The following is a 16,908-nucleotide window of genomic DNA, read 5'->3' on the forward strand; positions in this document are numbered from 1 at the left end:
AACTTCTCCTATTGACAGTCTGTACGTTGAGGCTGATGAACCATCCCTCAAACAACGCCGAATTAAATTATCCTTACAATATGTCACTAAATTACGCTCTAATAACTCGAATCCAGCATATGACTGTGTTTTTCACCCCCTTTATGAAAATCTCTATAATAAAAAAATCATCGGTTCTCCCCCCACTTGGAATAAGACTTCAATCTGATATTTCTGCCGCTAAAATTAATCTTGATGCTATAGCCCCAACGCAGCTTTTGTCTTCTCCACCTTGGCAGTTGGTAAAGCCAGAGGTGGATCTGACATTAACTAAATTAAAGAAATCGGAAACAAATCCACTTATTTATCAACAAAAATATAATGAATTAAGAAACACATATAATACTTACAAATCTATATTTACTGATGGATCCAAGGATAGTGGCGCTGTTGCTAGCGCCACTGTCATTGGATCCAGGACTATCTCCTCCAGATTACCCGACAATAGTTCTATTTTCACAGCTGAGGCCAATGCCATTGTAACAGCTTTACAATATATCAGTAAACAGTCAAATTATCAGAAGTTTATCCTATTTTCCGATTCTCTTTCTTGCCTGCAGGCTATCCATAACATATCATGTCAACATCCACTTTTAATCAAAATTATTGAATTATTCAATGAACTTGCTACTGGCCAATACGACATCGTCTTTTGTTGGTTGCCCAGTCATGTGGTCATCAAAGGCAACTCAATGGCTGATGCTGCTGCAAAAGCAGCACTCAACAAATCTGTGACACCACTTCTTATCCCATATACCGATTATAAACCTGTAATCAGATCTTATATTTGTGATCTGATGCAAAAGAAGTGGGACACCCAAGTCGGTATCAATAAATTACTTGAAATTAAACCAAATATTGGTTACACCTACTTGGGCTGTCAGTCCAGATTTGAAGAGGTCATTATGCGACGATGTCGTATTGGCCATAGCAGGTATACACACGAATATCTTTTAAAAGGTGAGGATCCTCCATTTTGTATCCCTTGTGATGAAAGAATCACCGTCAAGCATGTCCTGCTTGATTGTGTTGATTTTTCCATCACAAGGGATAAATATTTCAAAGTTTCATCCTTAAAGGATCTTTTTAATATCAGTGTTCATTTAATTATTGACTTTTTAAAAGAAATTGAATTGTTGCTAAAATTTTGATTGATATGTTTTGTATATAGTATAGTTTTTATAATTGGTAAAATAAATTTGTGAACTGTGATTGTTAGTGGCTGTATTCTCGAAGGGGGTTGAAGTAGTGTAAAATTATTGTCCCCCTGAGAGGGTATGTAAGACCACGTCTTTCAAAGTCTATTTATTTCTACCACGTTCTTAATAGTAGTATATATGTTCATTTAACTTTGGCTAAATTTGTCATAATCGCCAACAGCTAAAGGGATGATGTAAATCCAGCTGGGGTCCATGCAGGTAGCAACAGTACTGTAAGTCCCCATGGACCCTAGCATGGTGATCTACCTTCAGCTGCTGGCGATCTAGAGCCTGTTTTTATCTTGTATCGTTATGTATAGTGCTATTCTCTTTTATAATTCCGTACTAGTTTTATATCTTTTTCTGTGATGATCTAGTAATTTTACTGTCCTTCGTTGGCAAGTTTTTATACAAGTTTCAATGTATGTATTATGTTTAACTATTGATAGTCACGATATGGCTGAAATATTGCCGATGTGACTTAAAATTTAACTCACTCACTCACTCATTCCATGATTCATGCTCCAGCATTGGTATTGATCGGAAAGTACTTCAAGAAGAGAAGAGGCATTGCCACAGCAGTTGCCATGTCTGGAATTAGTATTGGGGGCAGCGTTTTCCCGCCCCTCGTATCTTTTTTATTAGATGAATATGGTGTCAGAGGAAGTATGTTGATCCTAACAGGACTGACAATGAACAGGTGGGTCGGGGCTGCGTTGTTTAGACCATTAAGTTTCTTTCAAAAAAGGACCCATCTGTCATGAGTGAAGGGCAAAAACATGACCAAAGACAAGGCAATGAAAAACATGGAAATGAATATGATGTGGTTCGAGTATGTTCTGGAAAGGAACTTACTAGTTTTAATGGTGGAAAAGCAGTGGTCTCATTTGCGAGTCAATCAAATAGAGCAGAGGGACAGACTAGTGCAATTTTCCGCAAAAGTACAAGACCAGAATCAGTTGTCAGCATTGAATCACAAGTAGATTCCCTCTCAGAAAGCCAGATTAGATTGTACACAAGTAATCCAGATTTGACATCAATGTCAATGGTGGATATTACTGGAGTTAATGCTGAATCAGTTGACAATGAACAGGAATCAAAAGAAGCCAAAAGTTGTGGCATGTATGTGAAACGAGCCTTATCAGCATTTGACTTTTCCTTGTTTAAGCAACCAATGTGTCAGTTGATTGTTGCATTTGTTCATTTGGGGGTAATATTTAGATTGTTTGGAGTCTACCTTCCCTGGCTAATGAAAAGGGCATCTCACAAACAGATGCAGCATATTTGTTGACTTTGTCGTGTGTTCTGGATTTCTTCAGTAGACTTGCTGTCGGGTTCGTCGCCTATCTCAAATACATCAAAGTAAATCATTTGATGGTTATTGGAATACTTATATCTGGAACGGCAACACAGTTTGTCGATTTTTTCAACACGTATGCTCTTCTCGTCGTATTCTCCGTAATTGTCGGACTCTTTGGCAGTTTTTATCACTGCCTTATTCCTGTTGCCATTGTCGACTTCATGGGACTTGAAAACATGGCGAAGGTTCTTGGATTTATAGCTGTGTTCCACGGTTTAGCCATATCTGTGACGTATCCGATTATGGGTAAGATCGACATTAAATATTTTATGCTTGTAATGTTAATCTGTAATTGACCAAGAGCATTCATCGAGATACAAGTATAATAGTTCTGTTAAAAGGTACATGTAGTAGTAACATTGATAAACGTAAGGGAACACGACGTGTACATTGTTTGTTATGCACAATATACATTCTCATAATACCTTGTGCGATGCTTCCTTGACATTTGGTTGGCAGGCCATGCAAAATACCGAAATATATTGACTGATAATAAGGTGGGTGGGTCTTGCGGTGCATTCTTGCGCTGAAAGATGTCACCGAATTCGTCTACAATATGTTAGTGATATTGAATAAATACTCAGAAGTCTGCCTGAAGCTACTGGTATTTACACTGTTCACATCAATTTGTAGGTTTATACATCCAAAGACGAAACAGATTAAAGTCAGTTCTTAATATACAAATGTAGAGGTAAAAGATGTAGAAGTATTGGTCCACTCCAACAAACAGTCATAAGCAAGTGATTCAAGTTAAATATTCTTTGATTTGAACTGCAAATATGTCTGACAATAAATTTCATTATATACGATGCAAATAAATGAGGAGAGTGTGAGTCATCAAGACATATCTTCAGACCTGTATGGTATTGGCTAATGGAATGGATATGATCTTATCTATTATTGGGTATGCGATCTGATCTGGTGGGTTCTAGTGCTTGGTTGGATGGGATAGAGGCGCACGAGGTTGTTCAAGAGGTCAGGGGTCAAATTCAAAATTTGCACTTTGCGCTTTGCAGTCAGTGTCACTAATGGCAAAAAATGCAGGAATTATTCGAGGCAGAACTTCTGATGAAGTCGACCAATGTTAGATTGGCTCGTGTTGTTCTACTCATTAGTGAGAGCAGTACCGAGTTCAGTGAGACTTGTCGGTGGATTGTGACGTTGGCGCACACGTCTGCCAATGACATCCAGACGTGTTTAAAGGGGGAAAGGTCAGGGCTGGGTGCTGGCCATGGCATGTCATACATGTATTGAAGTTGGATGAATTAGATAACAATTATTAAATATGTCTAATATAGGGTCTATGAGAGTTTGGTTCCAAGAAAACAATATGCGTCTGCTCACAACCGAGTCTGAGTGACAATGGTAAATCTGATATAGCATCCCCTCAACGTGCTGTCCGTGGTCACGTGCTTCATGACTTTCAAAAAGCTATGTATTACGATTGGTTTCTTCACAAATGATTTTGTCACATAAACTACTTACTTTCATTGCCAGTTTTCTGTATTTTCGCCACATTATTTGGAATCCGTGTCCAAATTCAAATTACCAGTGCTGGTCATAGGCCAACTTACTTCAGTACTGTTGTAAATACGGTCAGGTACAATGATTTGTTTGATTGCGTGTCATCACATCTTCAAGAAGCAGCGGAGTAAACTGACTATAACAGTCCAGTTACCACCTTGCCGAAGTCCGCTGGACGTTTGAAGTTATACTTTGGCTGGACTATCAATCCAAATCCCGTAACAAAATCGACATCATGTCCGTAAACAACATGGCGACTGTCGTGCAGAGTTTGCTCCACTGCAGAATTTGCAAAGCATGTGTAACGTTAACTGGGCGTCGACAGATGTTTTCCAATTTGTTCGTGTTTGTAATCAAATTGCAACGTGCTCAACGTGATATATTCCACATGCACTTGGTGTCTGCGACAGGGAATGTGAAACTTTTCTTCGACTAATTTGATGAGATCGTCTTGACTCAACACCGCCATTTTGTTTGATGCAAATGCAAAAGTATGAAAGGTGGAGTTCATTCCGTCAATATGAGGGACATAGAAGTGACTGGTGGCGCTGCGATCGAGCCATGAAATTCCAGCCTAATTCAGCAAAGACTGAAATTGGACTTTTAGAGACAGTTAACTGCCTTGTCTCGGAGGATGCTGTCATTGTTAGTTAATTATTTACAATCAGAAGTGTCAAAAGTAGGGTTAGGTGTACATTTACTGACCCACGTCTCCATTAACTTCGGTTCCACAACTGGTTATGTTAGGCTGTATTAGCTATTGTTAAATGGAACGTTATAAAATCCTTTGTTGAAATCTGACTACTTTGTGACTTTAATGCCCTGCGTATTTTTGTTACAGGGACAATCCGTGACCTGACCAGTTCATACACCCTTTGTTTCAACTACATTGGAATATGTAACTTCATAGCTGCAATATTTGTACTTTGTGTACCGCTCGTCAGACGTCGGGCGAGCAGAATGAAGTCAGAGAGTTCCCCTATGGACATTGAAGAAAACCGACCACTGAAAAGCCAGTGATGTATCAAGGGCGTTTTGTGCAACTATAAACGTTGAATAAACTGTTTTACAAAGACACATGCCACATGTCTGTGCGTTGAACGCGTATCTTTATATTATGTGCGAGTGTTATGCTTATATTGATTTTTTTAAATATGTGTGATGATATGTATAACTCAAATAATACAACTATTGATATCTTCATATGCCATCGGAAAACCCATATATATTTCAACAGTTTTATGGACTAGCTGTCTCTTGCGAATGAATGATGTGCAAACACGAAACTATATTTTAGTCGCAAATACAAGGGGTGGTGAACCGTCCCAGCGTGTTAGGCAGGGAGGATTTACGTTTCAAGGTTTTACATTTGTAATGAACTAATTTAATTTACTGGTAGACAACTACACAAAAGAGAATATGATAGGATATGCCATGTTTCTCTCATCGAGTGAAAGGGGTAAAAAGAGATATTCGACACTCGACACATGAAATGTCCTATATCACTTAATACAACCTTTTGTGACGTTTTGGCATCAGTTTGTGATGTCATTAATAACGTAGACGTTATACTACTGTGCTCAACATTGGACAAAGTAAGGTCATCAGAGGCGGATACAGCTCTTTTAAAAAGGGGGGTGCACAATTAAAATCTATTAATAATCTTTGGTGGTAATTTATACACACACACCCCACCCACACACACACACACCCACACCCCCACCCCCACCCCCACCCCCACCCCCACCCCCACCCCCACCCCCTCTGTATCCGCCCATGGTGATGTTGCTTCAACTGACCAGTCAGAATTTAAAATCACTGTAATGTCATTTCGGAACGATTTTAGCACTTACTCAAAATACAATGGTACGGATCTAGATATGTGCATGTAATGTTTCTTATATAGCTAGGCTACCTACCCACACTATTAAGGAGCCAAGAATAACCCAAAGGCCACTTGCCGTATCATACTCCTCCATGGTCTCAACTCTCAAGTTTGTTTTCAAGTGCAGGCACTTCGGATGTCTTTTCCAACCTCCCATATAAAACACTGTTGAAAGTTAAGTTCTGTTAACAGCCAGAGATCATCATGTATGTGCATTGAAACGGTCATACAGACAGTATTTAAATAATCATTAACAAATGTCGCCATGAGTAAGAAGGAGGCCGTCGCCAAAGCAAAGAGTAAATAATACAGTGCTCACCAAAATAGATGTTTGATTACGGAAGAAGAAGAAAGAGGAAGATAGTGATCTTTATTCCAGTGTCACGCATAAACAAACATATACATTGTTGGGTTGATATTACAATGCCCGATCAACATGACCTATGAGACACAAAGGGTTTTAGGAAGCTTAAACCATGTATATATATATATACTCTTCAAAAAAAGAAACTTGACATAGATGTAAAACCACTTCTTGCCAATTACATTAAAAGAGAACCAAATAAGTCAAACAGAAAGATGATGTGTCTATAATTCGCGAAAACACATGCAAAGCACACAAACGTAGCGTTTGGGGATCATTTTTACAGCTTCATCCAAACGCAACCGCCTGTAAAAAACGTGCAGCACAGGATCCTGCATTTAGGTATGCAGGCCCCCCTGCTGAAAGGGTATAAAAATCCACATCAACGGCTGTTCATACAGTCCTTATAACGGCAGTAGTGGCGGTGACAGAATGCCAAGCCAGCTCAGCGGAACAACGCCATTGGGAGATTACAAGCTGGACAGGCACTTTGGCGTATCCAGACAGACAATCTCCGCACTGTTGACCCGATACAACAACACCAACATAGTTGACGACAGACCAAGGTCAGGAAGACCAAGCACAAGATCGATACATCCGGCTGCGACACCCCCGAGACGCACTACCACAGCCACGTCTACAACCACACAGATCCCTGGGGTACGCAGAATATCAGATCAAACGGTACGCAACAGGCTGAGGGAGGCTGGACTTTTTGCACGAAGACCTGTTCGACGTCATGTATTGACCCCATCTGGCGGACCGTCTGCTTTGGTGCCAACAGAGGGTTAGATGGGCACGTGGAAGGTGGAGAAATGTACTGTTTACTGACGAGTCCCGTTTCCTACTCACACGTGCTGATGGGCGCGCACGTGTCTACAGACGTCGGTGTGAACGTTACGCCCCCAACTGTGTGCAGCAGGTTGTCCCATTTGGCGTCGGGAGTGTCATGGTATGGGCCGGAATTCGTCACGGTGGTAGGACGCCTCTCGTGCATGTGGCAGGTGCCTTGACAGGTGTGCGTTACAGAGACTTGATCCTACAATCTTACGTTCTTCCTCACGTCAACGTTCATGGCGGACAGTTCCAGCAGGACAACGATCGACCCCACATTGCACGTGTTTGTCAGGACTTCTTACAGCACAACAACATCCAGACATTACCTTGGCCAGACGCACTCAGCAATATTCCAGCTATATGACGGCGGTCTGTAAATAGTCGTCTGGATCAGACAATTCAGTGATTAATATCATGAGCATCAAACCACGCAATTGGGATACGATGACATGCATCAACCAAGTCAGCGAGCCTGACCACCCGATCCCGTTAGTCGCCTTTTACGACAAGCATAGTCACCTTTTACAGCAACCAGCTAACAGAGGCACTGATAAATCGCAATGCTTTTTAGAATGTATATTTCAGAACCGTACGCCAACAACAGATATTTTACCCCCGTTTCCTAAGGTTCAAGGAAAGTATGTTTGAAGTGATGTTTCTTTTTTCGGTTTATAAGTCAGATAAAACACTTCCCCTTGGGCTTTTATGATATTTAAAACCTTTAACCGCGGAGGCATATTAAAAACCCTCAGACGCGCTTAATCCTACTCATAAAGGTTTCCACCCTTGGCGAACTGGGCTGGAATTTCTGAGTTACATTATGGCTGGACTGACGAGTTTATGCGTAGTCCAATCAAAATCGCGTCACGAAATCGACATCTGGTTCGAAAACAACATGGCAACTACCGTGCAGAATTCGGTTGGGCATCGACAGATATTTTCGAAATCTTTTTCTGTTTTAATCAGCTTGTTAAAGTGATTTGATGCTCTTCGCGAGGGTACAATATGGATCTTGATCATCGATCAGATCGTCTTGATCGCAGCCATTTTGTTTAAAGCAAATGCAGGTGATATGAGTGGTGGAATCTGATTGGTCAATAGGATGGACTTAGAAGGGACATAACCATGTTATTCATAAATTGTGTCTACTTTGAGGGGTAGTTAACTGACCATAAAAGTCCAGTTTGAACTCTTTCCGAACAAGGCTGGGATTTCTGAGTTATATTGTTGTTGGCCTGGCGAGTCTGTTCATACATCGTGACATGCAGTCGAATAAAAATTCGCGTAATGTCCATGAACAAAATGGCGACTGTCGTGCAGATTTCGGGTGACTGCAGGATTTGCAAAGCATGTGTACCGTCTACTGGGCGTCGACAGGTATTTTCCAAGTTTTTCATGTTTGGATCAACTTGCCCAAGTGAGTGATGCTCTTCGCGAGGTATGGCCTGTTACTGATACAGATCTTGATTATCGATCAAATCGTTTTTACTGAGCGCAGCAAGTTTGTGATTTGAGAGGTGGAATCTGATTGGTCAATAGGAGGTTCATAGAAGTGTCATAACTCGTAATAGCCACTGGGGGCGCAACGATCGAGCAGAAATTCCAGCCAAGCTCGGTAAGCGTGGACACCGGACTTTTATAGTCGGTTACCTCCCTTGCCTCGTGAGGCTGATGGAAATTGGTTTGTTGCATTTGTTTACTTTATTGATGCAATTTTATTTCTCGGGGTGCGAATGTCTATTCTTCTTTTTGATGAAACTGGAAGATATCATATTTTTTCATTATCCAGTCCTCATTAGTACCACTCCAAGATAGGAGTAGGAGTCCATTACCTCAACGAAATGATGTTTCTTTCTTTTTTCGGTTTATAAGTCAGATAAAACACTTCCCCTTGCGTTTTTATGATATTTAAAGCCTTAAACCGCGGAGGCGGGTTTTAAATATCATAAAAACCCTCAGACGCGCTTAATCCTACCAATAAAAGTTTCCACCCTTGGCGAACTTGGCTGGAATTTCTGAGTTATATTTTGGCTGGACAAACGAGTCTATGCGTACTCCAATCAAAATCGCGTCACGAAATCGTTATCCGGTTCGTAAACAACATGGCAACCATCGTGCAGAATTTTATTTCTCGGGGTGCGAATGTCTATTCTTCAATTTGATGAAACTGGAAGATATCATATTTTTTCATTAACACTAAAACGTTGCACTTTAAACTGGTTAAACCTTATCATCTTACGCCTGACCCGTGAAGATCCGGGGTAGAATAGGTCTTCAGCAACCCATGCTTGCCGTAAAAGGCGACTATGCTTGTTGTAAGAGGCGACTAACGGGATCGGGTGGTCAGGCTCGCTGACTTGGTTGATGCATGTCATCGTGTCCCAATTGCGTGGATCGATGCTCGTGATATCAATCACTGGATTGTCTGTTCCAGACTCGATTGTTTACAGACCGCCGTCATATAGCTGGAATATTGCTGAGTGCGGCGTTAAACAACAAACAAACCTACTTGCAAGCGAATTTCTGAACAAGATTAACTGGGTAATATAGGTACATTTGTAACTACACAGAGAAAAGTTACTTCGTTTAGGGGGGCACGGGTGGCCCACTCGTCTCCGTCCCTTGGGCACGCCAGAAACCTATGATTGTGGGTTCGAATCCCGGTTCGCCCCGATTATGTTTCTAGGTTTGTCAACACCATACCCGTGCTCGTGGGTTTCACCGAAGTGGTAAACGTCTAAGACCTGCATCACTTCGGGCTTTCCTCCCACATTAAGCTGACACGCCGTGATATAACTGGAATACTGTTAAAAGCGGCGTTAAACCCAACTCACTCACTCACTCACTATTTCTTTTAATCTAGGTCTCGGCCATGCGTGGACATAGCAAAGGGATGCAACAAGCACAGAATGGTATCTTTAGATCCAAAGACTGCTTTCAGCAAGACAACGCTAAGCTTCAAAATGGATCATTCACGTGTACATATTCTTTGTTTAAACAAAACTTTGTCTGTGAAACTTACCTACATTGTAATGTGAGTGAGTATGGTTTTACGCCGCTTTTAGCAATATTCCAGCAATATCACGACGGGGGACACCAGAAATGGGCTTCACACATTGTACCCATTTCGGGAATCGAACCCGCGTCATCAGCGTGACGAGCGAACGCTTTAACCACTAGGCTACCCGACCACCCCTACCTACATTGTACTAACATAATGAAAATAGGGACAGCTGTATCAGAATTCATTTTAATAATTTATGACGATGTATCATGAAGGAAAGTTAAATTCAAGAAAAAAATAACACCATGTGTTAATAATTTGTGACATGTATTATAGTTTGAGAAACCACTTTTTTTCACCAAAAGTACATATATTTTACATCTAGACATAAATTCGTTTTATTGTCATCAATCACTGTCACTGGTGAGTGAGTTTGGTTTAACGCCGCTTATAACAGTATTTCATTGCTATCACGGCGTGTCAGCTTTATGTGGGAGAAGAGCCCGAATTGATGCAGGTCAACGACGTTTACCACTTCGGTGAAGTCCACGAGCACGGGAAGGTGCACATAATGCGCAGACCCAGACGACGGGGCCAAGCGTGCTCCCTTCATGAATACAGATTATTACCATCTGTACTGGGTCGGCGGCGAATAGGTAAGAATGAGTTGTGTCCCTTACCAATACCAGGATCCGGTATTTTGGCAGACATTTTTCCGAATAACTATTTAAGGCCAACTATGCCGGTATTCGCTGTTCGGAGTTGCGTCCCATAGTTGTTCCAGGATCCGTTGATAGTTGTACTCTCCCTGCTGATAAGCATACGCATTAGACCTGCATTTTTTAAGCTTACCTTCCAATTCAAGACGAGATATAACGGGCATGTCATTCAAAGCAGTGTTAAACAGTCAATGGTTGTTTGTTTGTTTGTTGTTTAACGCCGCACTCAGCAATATTTCAGGTGTATGACGGCGGTCTGTAAAAAAATCGAGTCTTGACCAGACAATCCAGTGATCAACATCATAAGCATCGATCCACGCAATTGGGATCGATGACATGCATCAATCAAGTCAGCGAGCCTAACCACCCGATCCCGTTAGCCGCCTCTTACAACAAGCATAGTCGCCTTTTACGGCAAGGATGGGTTGCTGAAGACCTATTCTACCCCGTATCTTCACGGGTCTAAACAGTCAATGATGTTACTTCGTTTGACAAACTGTTAGATTTATTTGATATATTAAAAAAGTACGGCCTATAAGTCACAAGAAAGCAAAATTAGGCCACAATGCAGTTCGCCGACTTCCGGTATTGTTGATTCCTGTGAAGTCCCGAATAACAAAAAATTATGCTGGTCTAAAGAGCCGAATCACGAGGATCGAATGGTTACAATGTCTGACCTGACTTAGTTCTCAGTGCTCATGTTATCAAGCACTGGTTTGCCAGGCCGAGATTCAAGTATCTTCAGGTCGCCATGACCTATCTTAAATACTAGTAATGTTGACTGTATCAAAACATTTGAAGCCCTATCCTCGCTCTGTTGCCTCAGATAGCTGACTCATTTGCATGTCACTGTGATCACGTGATACATTTGCATACAAATAGAAACAATGACGCATACGCTCATGTTTATTTATAGCTGTCACATGAGTAGATACGCCCCCTCCGATTTCACCATAACAGCTATATATTGACATCTGACTGACAGATGTTCATTGCAGCGGACGCGAAGGGTCGCAACTACAACAGCTGAAATATACAACGCTTAGACAACTCGTAGACAACAGAATGAGCCAATATCCAGGTAAATATTCAACAAATCATTGTTATGGACAATCTGCTTGTGAAATTGACACACGAGTCGAAATATTTGTAGCCGTTATTTATCAGGCTCACGGAAAATTATACAAGGAAGAAAATAGATATCCCTGAATTATTTGTAATATTGTCGCAAAATCATACTTGTTTATAAACGTGAACACTATTAATGAATTATTATATATCAATACCAAATAACATCAGCACTGTTCACTGATGTTGGATTTTTAAAATATATTCCATTTTAAACGTTTTACAACTGCTTTTGTAAATTTATATCTAAAACGGATTTTTTTCATTTCAGGCTACCCTACCGGCTACGCACCTCCCCCCGGACAATACCCCCCTCCACAGCCCTACCCCGCCCCCACCGCACCCCCAGCACCGTACGCCCAGCCCCCAGCGGGATATGCTTATCCCCGTCCACCTGTCCCTCCCCCCGTCCACACGCACTACGTTGTAGAGCCTCCACGTACCATCATCGTTGATGTAAGTATACTTGTATTTTATAGAACTTCCTGGTCATGACCTGTCTTATCCGGAAACCTGTTAATCTGGACGATTTTCATTTGGGGGCAGAATACATAGGCTGATGAATCTAACGATTATTTCGTGCGAATATATATAATCTCAATTAAAGCATGTAAACCGAGGTGTCCGGATTAATAAGGTTCAATATTTAACACTTTATTTCGAAATTCGAGTGACGAATGTAAATTCTCGAGATAATTCGAGTTAATTGAATACAAAATTTAGATCATGATTTCCAACTGAATATGTCCTCGATAGATTTTCTTTTCAATTTCACTGCTTAAAACCAATTGTATGTAAAAAAAAGTATTTCTAGATTATGGAACTAATAAATATAACTATTGTTTATAAGGGTTGGACTAGCGAGAGTTTCACGTGATTCTCTTTGTCTAATGTGCAGGAACATGTACTTTGACAGTCCAAAGACTAGTGTCGATATCACATGTCCTAATTTCCTTATCAAGCCCGTTCAGGTCAAGGTCGCATGTTTCTGTTTATGACTAACGATAACAAACAACCAGACATATTTGCCTCAATTTGGAATTGCGGATGTATAAATCCTATTGTATAGGCCACATGGTCAGACAAGTTGGACAATTAACAATGTGATACACTACTTCCTTATGAATATTTCCTGGTTCCAAGTTCCTGGCTGGGAAACTCAAAACATATTGAAGTTTCCATTTTGGAGAATCTCTTTACTTTTCCATCGATTCGTACAGACAACTTCGGATATAACGAACATCATTTTGTTATATCCGAAGTTCGTTATGCGCATGGACAATAACGTACACTCCCAACTGAATGCGCGCACATTTTGCTTCATGATATCTGACTGCTCGCGATCGTAATAGCCGGTTGTTCGTTATATTAGACTGTTCGTCACATCCGACTTTACGTAATTTCTAGCTGTTTGCAACAGCCTTTTGGTCGTATTTGTCTGTATTAGAAGACTGTTCGTAATATGCGGTTTTTCATAAAAGGCGACTGTTCGACACATCCGACTTCGTTATAACAGGAGCTAAGAGTTGATGTTAGGCCTGAGCAGTCATTCCTTTGATGTGTTAAACCATCACAAGAATCCAAAGTTCAGGGCCCACTTGCACAAAGCGATATTAGCGCTACTCCCATACTCCAACATCGACGTAGAGAGCCGAAGCGGTAAGATCGCTTTGTGCAAGTGGGTCCTGATGATCAAATGAAATGTATAAGTTATTAAACTACCAAACAACCCACTGTTTTGAAAAGAAAATGAATTTGAAAAGAAATCCCATTTAATTTAATTATTAAATCAGAACGTCTCTTTCATTTCATCAAGCCTCGGGACCTAAAGAAAGGGAACAGAGTCGAATAGTAGCCATTTATGAATATAAAAGTAGATTTTAAATTAATAACGTCACATAGGTTGGGATTACTCAAATTCGGGTCAAACAGGACCAGGTGAGGTAATGTCAATAAGTCCAGTGAAGATTCCGGGTTAGAATAGGACTTCAACAACCCATGCTTGTCGTAAGAGGCGACTAACGGGATCGGGTGGTCAGGCTCGATGACTTGGTAATGCATGTCATCGTATCCCAATTGCGTAGATTGATGCTCATGATGTCGATCACTGGATTGTCTGGTCCAGACTCGATTATTTACATACAGACCGCCGCCATATAGCTAGAATTTTGCGGCGTTAAACAACAAACAAACAAAATGTCAATAATTATCTGTTAGATTCCGTCGATGTTTATTTAATCCTGACTTCCTGAATTCCAGGACCATCACCACCACCACGGCCACCACCATCACGGGCACGGAATTGGTGCCGCGCTTGATGACCTCTTCCATGGCGGACACCACCACCATCATCACCACGGACACCATCACCATGGACACCACTGGTGATGGGTGACGTAACGTGGAAGAGCAAACCCAGCCAAAGAGAAGATTTGCATCCCTGAAGTGTAAAAATAAACCCTCACTACTCCGAGGAGAAAGTAAATAACGTGAATGAACGTCAGTTTGTAAATATATTCTATGTGCAAGATCAGAAATGAAGTGTCAGGTTAAAAAAAATATGTTCCTCATCACTGGGATGATACCCCAAAATGTGATACACTCCAATTTTGGTATTCATAAGGTTTCTAGGTTGTAGACACTTCGATTTCTGTGTATCGCCGAAATAATGCCGAGGCGACGTTAAAATTTAAATTTTAACTCAGTGTTTATCGCATAGGCTTATGACAAAATCTGAAATTGTGGCTGAGCTTGGAATGATCCTTCCCTTCGCCAAAAAGTGAAGTACGTGACCATTTTTCCAACTATTTGTATATATTAAATATTTTTACATATGCCAACGCCTCACATGAGAGTCCCTGGCATCTGAGTGTGGTACTTCAATGACTTTGATCTGTTTAGTTTGTTTTAATAAACTGTGTGCCTTTACTTCCTCGTTGTTATTATTGATATACTACCTAGCCCAGGCTCGAATATTAACAGGGGCACGGGAGGCTCAGTCGTCTAAGGCGCCGTGATTCGCTTTGCAGAGTTGCGTCCATTGGGCACGCCAGAAACCTATGATTGTGGGTTCGAATCCCGGTTCGCCCCGATTATGTTTCTAGGTTTGTCAGCACCATACCCGTGCTCGTGGGTTTCACCGAAGTGGTAAACGTCTGAGACTTGCATCACTTCGGGCTTTCCTACCACATTAAGCTGACACGCCGCGATAATAACGGAAATAAAGTTTAAAGCGGCGTTAAACCCAACTCACTCACTCACTCGAATATGAACAGGCCGCCTAGTATCGCTGGAATATTGCTGACTGCGGCGAGAAAAAATATTCATTCACTAACTCCAATATGGTTAGAATTGGAGACTGCTTTTGGTTCCAAGTTGCGCGAGCACTGGTCCTTTTGCGTGTTTGTTTGTTTGTTGTTTAACGCCGCACTCGGCAATATTCGAGCTATATGACGGCGGTCTGTAAATAATCTAGTCTGGACCAGACAATCCAGTGATTAATATCATGAGCATCGATCCACGCAATTGGGATCGATGACATGCATCAACCAAGTCAGCGAGCCTGACCACCCGATCCCGTTAGTCGCCTTTTACGACAAGCATAGTCACCTTTTACGGCAAGCATTTGTGGAAAATTTGTGGAAATGCAACCGAACTAAGGCCTTGGTGTAGTTTCATCACTCACTCTTGTCGTGTGATAATATGGGTGCCCTTGAACAAAGAGATCTTAGCGCTAAGGTGATCGTAGCTCCCATACCTTAACATAGACTTACGCCAGTCGTAGCGCTAAGGTTGTTTTGTACAACGGCGCCCTGATAAATATTCCAACTGCGGTTAAACAAGAGATTGTGAGTGAGGCCTCTATGGTTTTCGATGGCGAAGAAGCAACACTGTTTTTGGAACGTTACCCAGGCAAAGTATATTTTTTCTGTTTTGTATATGTCTGACCGCCTCCGTGGCCCGGAGGAAAGCCCGGAGAGCGGGAGGTCCGGGGTTCGATCCCCGGCCGCGTCCTACCAAAGATGTTAAAATATGGTACTTGTTACCCTGCCTGGTGCTCGGCATTAAGGGGCTAAATCAAGGACTGGTCGGCTCGGAGTCAGTATACTGTGTCTGAGTGGGGTATTCATGTTAAACTGCGGCATGGTATCTCAGTGAGCTAGCACTATAAAACCTCACCTCACCTCACCTCACCCCACCTCGGCTCTCCGTTTTTCTTCACAGACTCAGTTCTACTCTGTAGAGAGAAGCCGTTCGGGATGAGGTGAAATGGAGTTTAACGTCGCGTCCAAGATTATTGCGCTTATAGCGACGTACATGCACTTTGGTTAGTCTGTCTTACAGATACAAATATATCAACTACAGCCCATGCAAGTCTATAATGTTTGGCAAGTCTAGATTACTGCAGTATCTGAAAATGAAGAGAATCACTGGGCTCCCTTTTTATTATATTTTTATTAAGATAACTGAGCAACTGTTTTTTTCTGTACGATTTGTTCATTTCAGAGACTATATGTTAGTCTAGCACTTGGGTGTGTGTGTGGCTGCTTGTACTAATCCGAACTGATGCCGATTTATAGTGATAGCTCACTGTGATAGCATGTCACAGTTTAACACATAAATACCCAACTCAGACACAGTATACTGACTCCGAGCCGACCAGGCCTTGTTTTAGTCCCTTAATGCCGAGCGCCAGACTAGATAAGAAGGTATATCTATTGAAATGTAAAACAGGTTTAGAATCGACCCATTTAAGAACCGGTTTTGAAGAAAACCATTTCAAAACCAAGGTTTTCAAGGGACCCATTTGAAAACCTAGGTTTGAGTGAGTGAGTGAGTGAGTGAGTTT

The 16,908-nt window shown here is 41.5% G+C and overlaps 1 protein-coding gene across 1 annotated transcript; it reads left to right on the plus strand.

Moving 5' to 3' along the window:
* The first annotated feature begins 11,853 nt into the window (after window positions 1-11,853).
* Window positions 11,854-14,987, plus strand: LOC124150042 (protein kreg-1-like). Its single transcript, XM_046521928.2, has 3 exons — window positions 11,854-12,012; window positions 12,331-12,515; window positions 14,319-14,987. Exons 1-3 carry the CDS (start codon window positions 11,997-11,999, stop codon window positions 14,445-14,447), a joined length of 330 nt encoding a protein of 109 aa, XP_046377884.2. The 5' UTR covers window positions 11,854-11,996; the 3' UTR covers window positions 14,448-14,987.
* Window positions 14,988-16,908: the final 1,921 nt, after the last annotated feature.

The sequence above is a fragment of the Haliotis rufescens genome, unplaced genomic scaffold (genome assembly GCF_023055435.1).
Source record: "Haliotis rufescens isolate VD_foot unplaced genomic scaffold, xgHalRufe1.0.p SCAF_25, whole genome shotgun sequence".
Lineage (NCBI taxonomy): Eukaryota > Metazoa > Mollusca > Gastropoda > Lepetellida > Haliotidae > Haliotis > Haliotis rufescens.

What these genes read in the sequence shown, in the direction of transcription:
- LOC124150042 (XM_046521928.2), top strand. An exon ending in CACGTACCATCATCGTTGAT is followed by an intron (nt 12,516 to 14,318) that starts GTAAGTATACTT and finishes CCTGAATTCCAG; the next exon opens with GACCATCACCACCACCACGG.